Source organism: Rhinoderma darwinii, chromosome 7, assembly GCF_050947455.1.
Source record: "Rhinoderma darwinii isolate aRhiDar2 chromosome 7, aRhiDar2.hap1, whole genome shotgun sequence".
NCBI lineage: Eukaryota > Metazoa > Chordata > Amphibia > Anura > Rhinodermatidae > Rhinoderma > Rhinoderma darwinii.
The window spans coordinates 57,433,008-57,448,057 of record NC_134693.1 but is presented as its reverse complement, the minus strand read 5'-3'; the positions used below and the strand labels follow the sequence as shown (position 1 = coordinate 57,448,057).

The window sequence follows — 15,050 nt, the reverse complement described above, 5'->3', positions numbered from 1 at the left end:
GGCTAGGGTCTCTGGCAGGGAGAGAGGATAAACTCACCCTTGAGGTGATGAAGTGTCAGGGAGTAAATCAACAGGGCAGTCGTAGATGCGATGAGGAGGAAGAGTATCTGCTTCCCTCTTACCGAAGACGTCCGCAAAACCAGCATAATGAGACGGTAGGTCGGAGAGTGACTGAGGCAGTGGAGGCAAAATAGGATGAACCTGTGGCAGGCAGCGGCTAAGGCATCTGGGCCCCCAATGGAGGACCTCTCCAGGATTCCAGTCGACAACCGGAGCGTGTAGACGAAGCCAAGGCAGGCCCAGCAGAACAGGATTGATTGCTTTAGGCAGGACGAGGAAGGTGATCTGTTCCGAATGAAGAACTCCGGTTTGTATCGTCAGTGGTTAAGTGACGGACAAAATAGGGTTGGACAATTCTAGTCCATTCACAGAGGCAACAGCCAGGGGTCTTTCCAGAAGAACTGTGGGCAGATGTAGACGATCCACCAGATCCTGCTGGATATAATTTGCATCTGCTCCAGAATCCAGATAGGCAGAGGAGCAGTGTGATGTCTCACAAGAGATGATGGTCACAGGAACGCATAACTTGGGAGAGGCTTTGATGTTTGGCGTCATCCCACCTAGGATTGTCTCCCCAACCAACCCCAGGTGCTGGAGTTTCCCGGCTCTTGTGGACATTGGCGCACAAAATGGCCTTTAAGGCCGCAATACAGACACAGACCTGCGCTGTTTCTCCTGCTCGGACAGTCTGATTCAGTCTATCTGCATAGGTTCCTCAGGAAGAGCAACAGGAGAAGGCAATCGTGGTCTCTGGAACGAGGGTGCCAATTTGTGGAAACGTCTCTCCTGCCGAACCTCCAGAACACGTTCCTGAAACCTCATGTGGACCCAGTTAGCCAACTGGATCAGAGCATTCAGGGTAGAGGGAAGATAGCGGCCTGCTAGCTCATCTTTGATGAGCGAGGACAGTTCCTGCCAAAAGGAGTCAGATTAGGGAATGTTATAGGCCTGTCTAAATAGATGTGTTTTCAGGGCACGTTTAAAACTGTGGATATTGGGAATTAATCGGATTGTCTGGGGTACCGCATTCCAGAGCACGGGTGCAGCACGAGAGAAATCTTGGAGACGGGAGTGGGAGGTTCGGATTATGGAGGAATTTAATCTAAGGTCGTTGGCAGAACGTAGAGCCCGAGTAGGGTGGTAGACAGAGATGAGGGAGGAGATGTAAGGAGGTGCAGCACTGTGGAAAGCTTTGTGGGTGAGAGTAATAAGTTTGAATTTTATTCGGAAGGGGATGGGCAACCAGTGCAGTGACTGGCACAGATTAGAGGCGTTGGTGTAGCGGTTGGTCATAAAGATGAGCCTTGCTGCTGCATTGAGGATAGATTGGAGAGGGGAGAGTTTAGTGAGGGGAAGACCGACTAGTAATGAGTTACAGTAGTCAAGACGAGAGTGAATCAGAGCAACAATGAGAGTTTTGGCGGTTTCCTCTGTAAGAAAAGAGCGGATTCTCTCCTACTGTGGATCCTCCTTGCTTGAGGGTTAGTAGAGTGGCCACTGAAGCGGATGTTCGACCCGGCTCCTCAAACACAGTACGAAAAGTCTGTAAGAATAAAGCTAGGTCCGAGAATTCAGGTCCCTGTCATTCCAAGATGGGGTTTGCCCATGCGAGGGCATTGCCAGTGAGAAAGGAAATAATGAATGCTACCTTGATCTCATCAGAGGGGAAGAGATGAGCTCGTAGTCTAAAATGAATGATGCATTGGTTGATAAACCCTCTGCAGGCTCTCGGGTCACTGTCAAAATGTGTGGAGGAAGGGGCAGCAAAACCGTGGATCCAGAACAGTCCGATGGAGTAATGGACAGTGGAACGGCAGCAGCCTCCGGAAGAGGAGCAGGAGGTTGATCCAGTCGGGCGATGATGGAGTTTACAGCCTCGAGGAGTTGATCCTGGCGTGCACGTTGGTCACGCATGTCCGTTTGTATCACCTGAACTGCGGTCTTAGATTGACTAGCAGGTTCCATGGCCTGAGCGTACGGTTAAGATCTAGGGGTATGTGGACCCACTAGGCCACTCCGCCATAGCGGAAAGGCAGCTGGCTATGTCACAGTCTATGCAAAGTTTCTACCAGAAGTTTGTAGAACAAGGGTACCTTAGATAGTCCAGACGGTGGCAGAGGCTCTGGCACAGATGGGTCTAGATGTGGCAGGTTGCGCCAGACGTGGCGGATTATACCAGATCACACCAGACGTGGTGTATACCAGCAGGCGTGGCAAGTTACACCAGATGTGGCGGATCGTAACAGGGATGGCAGACTACCAGATGTGGTGTATAACAGCAGGCAGCAAAACACAACTTCAACACTAGACAGGTTCAGGAACAAAACACGGCACGGGATATAGGTAGCACGGGAACACTGGGAGCAGGATAACACTAAGGGACCATTTGCAATACGAACATGCGAAAACTACAACAACGCTCAGGGAAGGAGTGGAAGGGCAGAGCCCTTTTTATAGTCCAGGATAATCAGGGATAGATTAGAGAATTATTAAAAGGTGCGCGCGCTGGCCCTTTAAGGCCGGGACCGAGCGCGCGTGCACTCTAACATTAGGAGCAAGGCCGGACAGCCGCGAGTGCCAGCGTCTACTAGGAGGGAGATGCTGGCAGGATGCCAGCAGTCTGTGATCATGGTCGTGACAAGTCCGGGCGGAATTTCCATTCTATCTGACCTTACCAGCCACTGTACAGATAGCGTCTGGTAACCCTGACTACACCACGAGACCTTTCCGAACATATATACTACTTTGACCCCTCCAGGCTTCCGCAGCCTTCAGCGTCTGATAACCATGGTTACAGACCTATACTCGGTTCTAGACTAGTGATGCAGATATTGCATAAATGTACATTTCTCCGTCACTACACCCCGACCTGAGATTAACACAAGAAAATACGCTACTCTGTTCTAGATCGATACCAGTGGACCATTACCAATTTTCTCTCTGACCACGGTAAGTTATCTCAGTATGATCCAAACCAATGGCCTTACAGGGATCTTCCCAGGAGAATTAGATTTTTATTGTTTTTGTCATTCTTATGCTTATTTATACGTTCATTTTTATCAATTATTCCTCTAATTGAGTTTTATTTTCATGCTTTGCCCATGGCTATACAGCAATATGTTTATTATCTTATCATATTAGCATCTTTTTATCTATATATTTTGCATCCCCTTCATCTACCGTTCAGAGTGTCAATACTCCTCCAAGAGCAATTTACAACGTTCGGTGTCCCACATCGCTCACGATACTGCATCAGCCCTGAACGTTCTGGATGATTAGTTTAACCTTTAACCCTATGACCATGCCTCAGGATATTTTGATTTTATTTTTGGCGGTCTTTTATCCGGTTTTTTTCAGTGTATATAAGCCCTTGCAACAGGATGTTTTACTATTTATATTATTACCTGATGAAAAGACCGGTTCGGCCTCGAAACGCATCGTAGCAACATGCAAATAAAATCTCTAGGAAATAATTGACGCAAGTTTTTCGTCCTTCCTGAATAATAAGAAGATTAAATTCCACGGCAGCGCCAGGGTGACATCCGTGTTCTTTCTTCGCTATTTCTTTGACCTAAATAGGCCTGAATAAATTTAAATGAGTAGATAACCACAAATCTTAAAGTTACTGTCCTTTTACTCCTGGCAGGCGCATACTCACACTTCTTAAGACAAGGAGACTAATAAATCTGTCCCTCTCATAGGAACTTGAGGCTGTAGATTCTGCTGTACAACTGAAATGTGCAAATTGCTGTGTGAGTATCAGGATCCAGCCAAAATGGCATCTCAAACTGCGGAGTATCCAGGAACTAGCTTAAACCCCTTTCATCTGCTGGCATAATCAAATTAAAGGTAGATCTATTCCTTTTTACAATCTAAAAAAGATGGCCACACAGATATGGAGCACTTGCCTCTTGGTTGCTGACTGACTTTGACAACTTTCTCATGATCAAAGATATTTGTGAGAAATCGGGAAGTAATTTTATCTCTGAGCCCTTATACAGTATATCATCCATCCTTTTCCCAGGATTTCTTCCTTCTTCAAAAAATAATGTAACCGACACAGCATATCTCTGAATATCGTACTATTGCTTCCGGTTTGCACCAAGGTTATCATCAGATCTAGGCCTATCCTACTGTGCTGCTATAGATCTCAGAGAAGCTAACCCCTGCCACAGCTTGCCCCCTTTGCAGTACACTTGGATTTGCACCAGTCATCTTGCAGAAAAATCATTTTGCACCTCCGTGAGTCAAGGTGGCCACTACACCACTACTTTTTACGGACTCTCGACCATGATGTGCAACATTTCTCCATGTAACTGTATGCAGCAATCAGAGAGAACAGCCCCAGGCCCCACAAGGGCAATAATAATTCCAGTACAAGTCCAGTGTTTTGGGTTACCATCTCTTCAACCCTTTCATGACCAAGGGTCATGGATGCCCCTGTGTCCAGGTCAAGTTTTCCATTTCTGATATGCGTAGTTTTTTTTTTTTTACAATATTTTCTAGATTAGTTTAATTAAGGCCATGTTTTTATTTTTTATTTTTTATGAGCAGCCAAATCATTAAAAATAAAACCATTTGGGTCATTTTTTATATATATTTATCTATATTATATGTGTGTGTGTGTATATATATATATATATATATATATATACATACATATATATATATATATATATATATATATATATATATATATATATATATACATATATAAATAAATAAATATGTATACACACTGTGCAGCTCTGTAACAATTAGTCGTCTTCTCTCTCTGTCATCCTGGATCGCTGTGACAGGGAGAATAAAGAGGGCTATAAGGCTATATTCACAAGACGTGAAAAAAAAGTTCATTTAACAACAGATCAACTGTCAGTTTTTCATGTCTATTTTGCATCAATGTGTCTCAAAATTTGAATACATTTCCCAGCCGTCTGACCGTTTTAGACTGGCATTTGCCATCCATTTTATATGGACATTAAAAAAATGGATGAATTTTATTCATTAGGGTTTTTTGTCCCAGCCACCTGAAAACACCACAGTGCCCATGTAGATCGTTTTGCAATACCCCTGCAGATAGTGCCACATTTCCCACTGTAGATAGTGCCAGTGCCCACATGGATATTGCCCACTGTAAGTAGTGACACAGTGCCCACAATTCCCCCTGTAGATAATGCACACATAGTGTCACACACAGTGCCCATGTAGATAGCACCCCAGTGTCCCCTGTATGTAGTGCCCATATAATGCCACAGTGCCCATGTAGCTAGTACCACAACCACTGTAGATAGTCCCACCTCCTGTAGATAGCAACATCCCACCTGCAGATTTCCCCACCCCCCTACAGATAGCTCCACCCCCTACAGATAGCTGGGGATTCCGCTCCTAGAGGGAGCCCCTGATGTCTCTCTCTCTCACAGTGATGTCTGGGGTTAACTCTAAAATCATAATCCCCTGCCAGAGCATCAATAGTGCTCTAGCCGAGGATTCCGCTCCAGGAGTAGCCCCTGACATTACTGTCCATATATGGATTGTGACACCAGGGGCTTCTCCAGTAGCGGAATCCCCTGCCATAGTGTCGGCTGGGGATTCCGCTCCTAGAGTGCCCCTAACATCACTGTTCAATTGGAGAGTGACGTCGGGGACTCTCCCTAGAAGCGGAATCCCCGGCCAGTGGCAATATCTACAGTGGGGGGGTTGCTATCTACAAGGCGGTGTCACTATCTGCAGGGGGGTGGCACTACCTACAGTAAAGATGGAGAGACATCAGCCAGAACGCTGGCCAGGGATTCTGCTCCTAGAGGGAACTTAGGTGGCGCTATCTACAGGGTGTTTTGCACTATCTACAGGGGGCTGTGTGTGGCGCTATCTACAGTGGGGAGGGGTGTATTCTGGGGCTCTCAAAACCCTGGCAGACATGAGAGTGAAGCGCTGCTCACACTGAAGCAGCACTGCACTCATTAAACCCCATTCCAGGCTGCCAACGTCTGTATACGTTACAACTGTATGGGGCATCGGCAGTTGGAATGCATATAGCCATATGGCAGTTGTGAAGGGGTTAAGCACAAACTGGCATCCATTACTTTCAATGGGTTTTACGGTGAACTGTGCTGACGACCTGTCATTTTACGCTTCGCTGTCAAAAGACGGCGCGTAAAATAACGGCTTGTCAAAAGAAGTGCAGGACACTTCTTGGGACGTAATTGGGGCCGTTTTTCATTGACTCCTATGAATACCAGCTCCAATTACGTCTGTAAAAAACGCAGCGAAAAATGCGAGTACATGCAATAAACGTCTTGAAATTCAGGAGCTGTTTTCTCCTGAAAACAGCTCCGTAATTTCAGACATATTTTGCGTTTGCGTGTGAACATTCCCTAACACTGCTCGATAATGGTCACGGTTTCTGTACACGTTTTTGTAAGTGCTTGAGTGACAGTGGGCACCTGTTTACTCCTTTGAACAGAGCAGGAAAGGAAGATCTAAGGCCAAACCAAACTCGAAACTGAAAGATTAAGGCAGAAACTTTTCACTAGTAATATAGGGATATGTCTTCTAGTCATATTTGTTTTACTAAGAACGATAACGGAAGAGGGAAAAGTAAGGAAAAGTGTCAAAAAAAAGTCTTTGGAATGTTTTCCATTGCTTATTCTCAAATTTTTTCCTACTTTTAGTAACAAAAAATGATGTAAGTGAATTGGATTTATCTGCCTTAAGGCCGTTTTACACCGGCCGACGTTCGGCCGGTGCATTGACCACCGATCAACGAGACATCGTTGATCGGCGCTCGTTTGCTTATGTCACACTGACCTATGGATGGGGACGAGCAGTCATTACGCCGATCGCTCGTCCCCATACATTATTATCATGTCGGCAGCGTGTCTCCACCAACTATAATCTTTTACTTTTTTAAAACTCTATGACCAGCAGATGATCAAGCATTTTCTCGTTAATCTGCTGATAGCTGCCCTTTTTACACAGAGCATTTATCGGCAACGAGCATTATATGAACGCTCGTCTGCAAGATAATCGCCCAGTGTAGAACCCCCTTTAGTCTCACACAGGCATCTCTATTGTGTCTTAAAAACTCAACACAACACACAATTAATCTAAAAAATAAGATCAATTTATATATACAGATGTATAAATACACGCATGCATAAATGTAGACAAAAGCACAAACAAAAAAGAAATTTATATATACATGAGCACACACACACACACACACACACACACACACACACACACACACACACACACACACACACACACACAGTGAGGACAATGATAGAAAACGTACAGCAGTGTTCAATTTGTGATAAAATAATGTACAACTGCATCATAACAGAAGAACCATTGCTATTGTATGAAGACTGGGGAAGGAAGGGTCGGAGAGGGCTGATTGGTTTGTTTATCTGTATTCTGGTCATCATACATTTTTTTCTTACTAACATATTACATCACTTTTTATCAACTGAGCTAATTAAAAGAGCTGTTATAGGACGGCATTCTTCCTTCATCAAGATGGTGTCCGGGCAGTTTCTCCCATCACCTGCTATTTAGACCACAGCGAGCCAACAATCATAGCTTCTATCCCACTTCCTCCTCAGTGGCTACTGCTGATTTAAAGGACATGCATAGAAGGCCTTATCACCAAAGGTCCTTTGCATACAATTACATCACATCAATGAATAATGCAGCCTGGCCACTAGATGGAAGCATAGCAAAAACAATATATACATACTGTATATATATATCATAGTATCTGTAACCAGAGAACAGTTATAAAAATATATACATCAAGCAGCACATATCAGCAAGGCACATACCTCTCAACTATCTCGGATTCAGTGGGACAGTCTCGGATATCAGGCGCTGTCACGTGCCACATGTCCCACTATCCAACTGAATCTGCGTCCTCTGGACGCAGATACAGTCGAATACAATGGTGGATTAGGGAACCGTCAGCTCCAGCCTGGACGTCATGTGTATTCAGAATCCTGACACTTCTGAAACTTTTCTGTGAGATTCCAGCAAGCCACGCGTAATCTCGCGAGATTACGAGGTAAACCAGGTAAACGAGGTAAACGAATCGCAGCTCTTCTGCCACAAAAATTACAACATCTGCTATTTGTTGCAGGTCTTACCTCTCCATGGAAATAATTGGGGAAAACCTGCAACAAAAAAAGCAGCGATTGCGCAAATGCAATTGACATGCTGCGGATTAAAAAACGCACCACAGGTCAATTTCTGAGCGTTTTGTCTGCTTATCATTTACATAGTGTGTGGATAAGATTTGTTCAACTCTAATCCAGCCTGCTGCTACTGTATTATGCTGTGGATTTTCCGCAACGAAAATCTGTTGCGTAAAATCTGCAATATTTACCCTACATGTGAACCCGGTCTAAGGCCCCATGCACACGACCGTAAAAACCGTCTGTAATTGCGGACCGCAATTATGAACCAATTCACTTCTATTATCCACGGACACCTTCCCGTTTATCTACGGGAAGGTGTCCAGGCCGTGGCAGTGTACCGCAAAAGATAGGACATGTCCGCTCTTTTGCTTTTTATGGGCTGTGCTGCCATACTTTTTTGGAAGCATTGCGCCCGAAAATGTGGGCAGCTCGTGATTACAGGCATGGTCCTGTGCATGAGGCCTAACTATGTAACTCGGTTCATCAAGATCAACCTTTTATACAAATTCCAGTTAAATAGTGTTGCATTGCACAGCCCGGATATAGAAAAAAATGGTTACTAAAACCTTGCTAAGTAAAATACTTAAATATGTTAGACAATCCAAAAATAACTAACTTAAATAGGATCATGCATGTGCAGGAAAGTAAAAAAGAGCTTTTAACAATCAATATCTGAAAAAGTTTTAAGGCAGTGCAAAAAGTGCAGATGGTCATCTGATCAATGATTGTCTTTGCTTTGTCAGCCATATCCACCATTGACTACAGCTACAGTAGCTTGAGATCTTCTTAGTTTTAGGGGTCTTGTCAAAACTTTTTGGGCGTTACATCTAAAAGTTCTCTTTTTACTGTTATATTTCTGCAGGTAAAAAATGTGACAGACCCGACATAAAACATGGACTAATTGACTATGATTACTATTATCCAAAAGATGTTGGAAGATATTTGTATTATCGGTGTGAGAGAAATTTTATACCATATGACTGGAAAATAATCCACTGTACTAATAATGGATGGAATCCTAAACCAAAATGCTTACGTAAGTATCTAACTAGTTAAATATTGTAACTCTCCCAAAAATTAAAGAGTAACTTTAACTTAATGGGGTTTTATCGTTTAAGCAAAGTAAGCTTCATAGTGCAATGAAAAGTTATAACATTTTTAATTATACTTATCAGTTCATGATCTTTTTCACAATCACTTTTTTTAGTCATTCATTGTGAAATGAACAATGAGGGTTCCCATTGAATGACTGCAAGCAGAGATCTTGAAACTTATTATTCCACTCTTTTTAGCATAAAACATATCTTGATCATTCCTAACTGTAAAGAAAGAGTAAAAGAGAAAACAATGAGTTTTTCCTATTGATACAAGCAATGTCCTCCAAGTTTATTTTTTAATACTATGACTAAAATGTTCTTTTATTTATGTGGTTTTAAGTAATAGGATCATTTTTCTCACCATAGTACGTTGTTGATGCAATTGTAATGCTGTTATGAACCATGTGAATATTGCCTTATGTGAACCCAACATACGAAAAAATACAGCAACAACATTCTTTTTGGAAAAGTGGACTTTATCCACATTGGACAAGAAGTTCTCATTTATTCCAAATACAGCATTAACATATAAACTAGATAGATAGATAGATAGATAGATAGATAGATAGATAGATAGATAGATAGATAGATAGATAGATAGATAGATAGATAGATAGATAGATAGATAGATAGATAGATAGATAGATAGATAGATAGATAGATAGATAGATAGACAGATAGATAGATGATAGACTCTGCAGCCAGTATTGATCTGAAGAGCTAAACGGCCGGGATCAGAGTTCTTTACGTTGCCAGCAGTGTGTTAGCGGTAATTGATGCCAGCTACATAGTACCGTAAATGTATGGTGGATGATGCCAAAGGTTTAAACAAAACATAACATCAGACAAGGGGAACATAAGTACATATATAAAACAGTCTACGGATTATTATGATATTTTTAGAAAAACAAAGATAACTAAAAGTTATATATAGTTGCACAGTACGGTTAGAAAAAAAGAAACGTGTGCATTAAGTTCAATCAGGGGAAGGTGGAAAATGTGGATCAAACTTTGTTTCCCCTATGATCACACCCTACATTGAATCTCATTTGCCAAATTGGTGCACAAACACTTAGGGGGGATTTATTATTCTTTATACACCAGTGTTTTTGTCGTAGAAAAGTTGCAAAAGCTTCATATTAAAAAAAAAAAAACATTGCGCTGCTCTCGCCACTTTACTAAAAAAGTGGGCGGGGCTTAGCAGAAGGGAAGAGACCTTTCGCATTCCCAAAAATTGACTTTAGTTTACGACAGAAACTGGCATAAATGATAGCGCAGATAGCTCGTAGCTGGCGTAGATTTAACTTTGTGGCTCACGGACAGCCAGAGATACGACTAATTTATTGAGGCAACAATATAACATAACATAATTGGTTGTACCACTTTCAGCAACAATAAATTCAATATAACACTATATTATTTCTGCATGCGTTTTAAATACCCTCTGCACAGGGAATCCATGTGATGTCAATAATGATGTCATGGGGTCAGTGGAAGCAATGGCTTTTGCAGTCCGGAACACAGTGCTCAACATGATCGTTGTATTCAGGATTGTTTTTGACAGTGAACTCATTTTTTCACTTCCCTGTTATATAGAATCAGGCTGTCTGTATGACAGCCTGATCCTGCTGTTTGCATTGCTTGCCGGAGTGCGCAGTGCAATCAAACAAATTACGTAAGACAAAGGAGCTAGGCCGTTAAACATAGTATTTTGAATCATTGTACTCTGGATAATGGGGTGATTTCTCTTATCATAGAATCACATCTATAGACAACATCGACAGAACTGTGGACAATAAATTCAAGAATGATAACCAAAACAATAGTTATTGCCACAAGAATATTTCTCCGCCGGTCTTTTCATTGTAGCCTTACTAATTATAATTATATTTCAATTATATTTTAATTTATATTTACATTTTATTAATACTTTTACCTTGAGTCATTTCATTAATTTCCTTTAATTGCTTCCTAATTTTCACATTTTATTTGAACTTTTGTAACTTCGGCAGTTCCCCAGGCAACCCGAATGCTAAGTTAGCTTTAATTTTGTGGTTTCAATCTTTTTGCCCTTTATCAGCTACTGGACGCTGCTAGTTATGTGTTTCCTGTTTGCTCCTCATACAGTATCAGTTGCTCTATGCTTAGTTAAATAACTGAAGTGGGAACGTCCCCAAAGCTGATATTTTTCCACCTGTTTGTTTTGTTTTGCCTCTTGTCTCATGGGACCCGTAAATCTCTCGTTGTCATTATAACCAAGCACTACACGTAACCTGTGTTTCCATAAGAATTTATAGTATATCTCTTTCAAATTAACAATAAAGCCATTTGTAATGTTGTCGTTATCCATCTAGAGGCAATTGGCTTGTTATGGAGATTTTGTATTGTGAGACAGTAACAGGAAAAGTGGTAGGGGATTGGTATATTTCCCCAAGATTCCTCTCATATGTGTACTAGGCTCCAGGAAGTATCTATCCCATCCAGGGAAAGCTGGGTGAGATAAAAGCAATTCAGGTATCACACGATTTTAATTTTGTTTTCGGGTGATTGGTAGTATGCCACTCGTATAGTGAGGGAAAAAGCATGTTTATTTAGTGCTCAGCAGAGCGCAGGTTAATTTGTGTTTTGTGCCTGAATATAAAGGCTGTACATTTTTATTTTATATTTTGCAAAAAATAAAGAACAGGCAGAGCAACTGTTAGGAAAAGAACTACTGTGTCACTGTCTCTGACTTTATTTTTGCCTACCGCTACAGAGCTAATTCCCACATATGGTGGAGAATGCGGGCAGTCTTAAAGAGACACAAACTCTAAAGGAATTTTTGCTAGGAGAACTGCATAGAGGGAAGAGTCAGAATGCTGGAGGACTTGGTTAAGCAGTTTGGACAGGTTATCCTTCTGCAACAACGAATGATGCTGCAGCAGCAACAAGATCCGGCCAAGCAAGATGAGACATTTAGCCTACTGAGGGAAATGTTATCTGTGCCTGGTCAGGCATTGTCAGACCAGCAAGGTACAGGAGAAAGCCCTGGCGCACAAGGGACCCGAGGAGTGATACCGTCTGCACAAGCCGCAGTACATGCGGGACCTACAAATGACAATATGGTGAACCCCGTGGAGAGGTACAGTGCAACAGAAGAGCTACTCCATGCATCTCCCGGATGCACCAGCCCCAGGGACAATAAATCAACCAGGACAACTGATAAAACTGTGCACACTGGGAGAGGGGTGAGAGATGTCTTGGAGGGAAGTGGCTCGAAGGTGGAACAAGCAGCAAGGCCAAGTGCTAGTGGGACTTTGAGGTCCTGACCAGAGTCTGAAGTTGGTGATCAGGGCCACATATGTTCTGGCAGTGCACAGACACACAGTGTGTCCTCGCGAGATCACGCTGTGACGTCACTCACTTCCTCCCACAGGAACTTCATCGCGTCGGATGAGTGAGGACACACTGTGTGTCTGTGAACTGCCAGAAGCTGGGTGGTAACGAAGAGAAGTGGATGATGCTGATTCGTCAGCATCATACACTTCTATTCACAACGCCCAGCTAGTAAAACAAGTAAAAATGCCCAGATGTAACAAACACAATACACACCCAGTTGGACATAACTTTAAACACGCCCAGTTGTACATAAGAAAGGCTCATTTGCATAAATATAAATATGGTCATAACTTGGCCAAAAATGCTTGTTTTTGAAAAAAAAACAAAAACGTTACTGTTATCTACATTGCAGCGCCGATCTGCTGCAATATGAGATAGGGGTTTGAAAATCTGGTGAAAGAGCCTCTTTAATGTTTGCAATCCATGCAGTTCCACAGTCCTCCACAGGTTTATCCACATTTGATCTTGTGTATGGCAGACACCCATTGCTAAGGAAACCTGGGAACAAAAACACACCCTGCAGGAGAGTAGTAGAGAGTATTAATCTAATGCAAGACAAAATTGCTGCTGTTATGCCAATAGTAAAGGAACACTTAAAACAGGCTCAAGGGGCTCAAAGCCATGTCTGCAACAGGTCGGCTAAAGTTAGAACCTTTAACCCAGGTGACTGAGTGTTGGTATTGGTACCAACCGCAGAGAGTACATTTCTGGTGAAGTGGCAAGGGCAAGTGGCGTGGCCGGATGTCTACCTGAGCAGATGTGCTTCACTTAGCTCCCGAGATCCTTAACCCGGCATCCTGAGTAGAACATCACCATGCTGCCTCTATACACTGAAACCTGCACAGTACTTTACCTACTCCCCTTCATAAAGCCGTTACATCGGCAATTTCGGGCTTCCCTATCCTACACGGTTTTATTTCATCCCCAGAGTGGTGCCTCAGTGGGACACCTGGGCCGTATGTAAATCCGGCTTGTGCCTGAACTATCCGCTACGCTGAAGAGATTACCTCCACACTCTAGCAGACAGGAAAGGCTGCAGGTTTCCCACCTGTACTCCCCGGTGGACGGATGTCCCTTATTCTCCCGGAGGTACCATTTTGAGAATGCGGCCTTGTGAGGTCGACAATCCACTTGGGATCATTTTCCCTCGCCCTATCCACGTCTGTTTGGACTGTTTCCACCGTTTTTGGGGTGCTCCCCCCTTCTGCGATTCTGCAGTGGCCAGTGGAGGTCAGAATATTGAGACTGTGTCTTTGAACTTGGGCTGGGTATATCTACAAACTACTTCTAGTGTGGAGGTGCTTCTAGAGTGGAGGTACAGGCTGCACTGCCTACATGCTGTAACTTTTATTCACCTGGAGTTGGACTCTCCGGCAGTGTACTGTGATTGCTGTTACTTTCTTTCTTTAACTCTAACTGTATACTGAGACATTGTGTTGCATCTGTATTCTTTACGATATACCATGAGAGGTGGTATGCGGAGATCGGCCCCCTATTGGTGATAAATCTGCAATGGAGGACCCCCCCATATAAGTTACTGTATGTCATGGGTGAAAATGCCTCCTCCACTGTTTTGTCTTAAATACATGCTAGTTCAGCAAAAAAACGAGCAATTTTCAAGACCATGCCTCCGGCTATTTGGGTGTCAGTTTTTGTCAAACCAGCCAATGGGTTTGAAAATCACCTGAGGCGCAATAATATTCATATTGTTGAACTACTTGAAAATACTGAGGGTTCACACCCTGTGGCTTTCCTGGAGCTCTAACTTAAAACAATTGTAGAGTAACCTACAAACAAAAGAGGTCAAATACTGGCACACACGTAATAAGTAATAAAAAATAGTTTATAAACAGATACAAAAATGTTAAAAAGAGGCGTCAACCTATGCAGGACTCAATAAAGTGTAATCAGGGTACGAACATAGATATATGGAAAAAATTCAGGCGTGTGAATGAGGATATGTAAAAGTATGCTGACTGTGCCTGGCATACACAAAGTAAGGGATATATGAGTAGATACCAATGCAATATAAATTGCTAATGCAGGTACAAAAAGCCACTACAGTGTATGTCTATGTAACGGACATGCAAAACACAGGCAGCAAACTGAACGGCCAAACAACAAAAGTTGCACACAGCCCTAGGAAATATTGAACAAATGCCTGTACAAATGGAGGTACATACCAAGGTTCATGATCCTGCACAGAGGAGGATCATGCCCCGGATGAAGGCATCTGCCGAAACGCGCATCGGGCTCTGGCATCTCCTCTGTGCAGGATCATGAAACTTGGTATATATAAAGCAGACATCGACAGAGCACT

At 42.8% G+C, this 15,050-nt stretch overlaps 1 protein-coding gene across 1 annotated transcript in view; it reads left to right on the top strand.

Annotated features, from left to right (window-relative positions):
• The window catches only part of CFH (complement factor H), a 272,806-nt gene that overhangs the window by 70,672 nt on the left and 187,084 nt on the right, over window positions 1–15,050 (top strand). Inside the window, exon 8 of the mRNA XM_075833420.1 lies at window positions 9,118–9,291. Within this exon, the coding sequence (XP_075689535.1) occupies window positions 9,118–9,291 (174 nt within the window). The remainder of the gene's footprint in view (window positions 1–9,117; window positions 9,292–15,050) is intronic.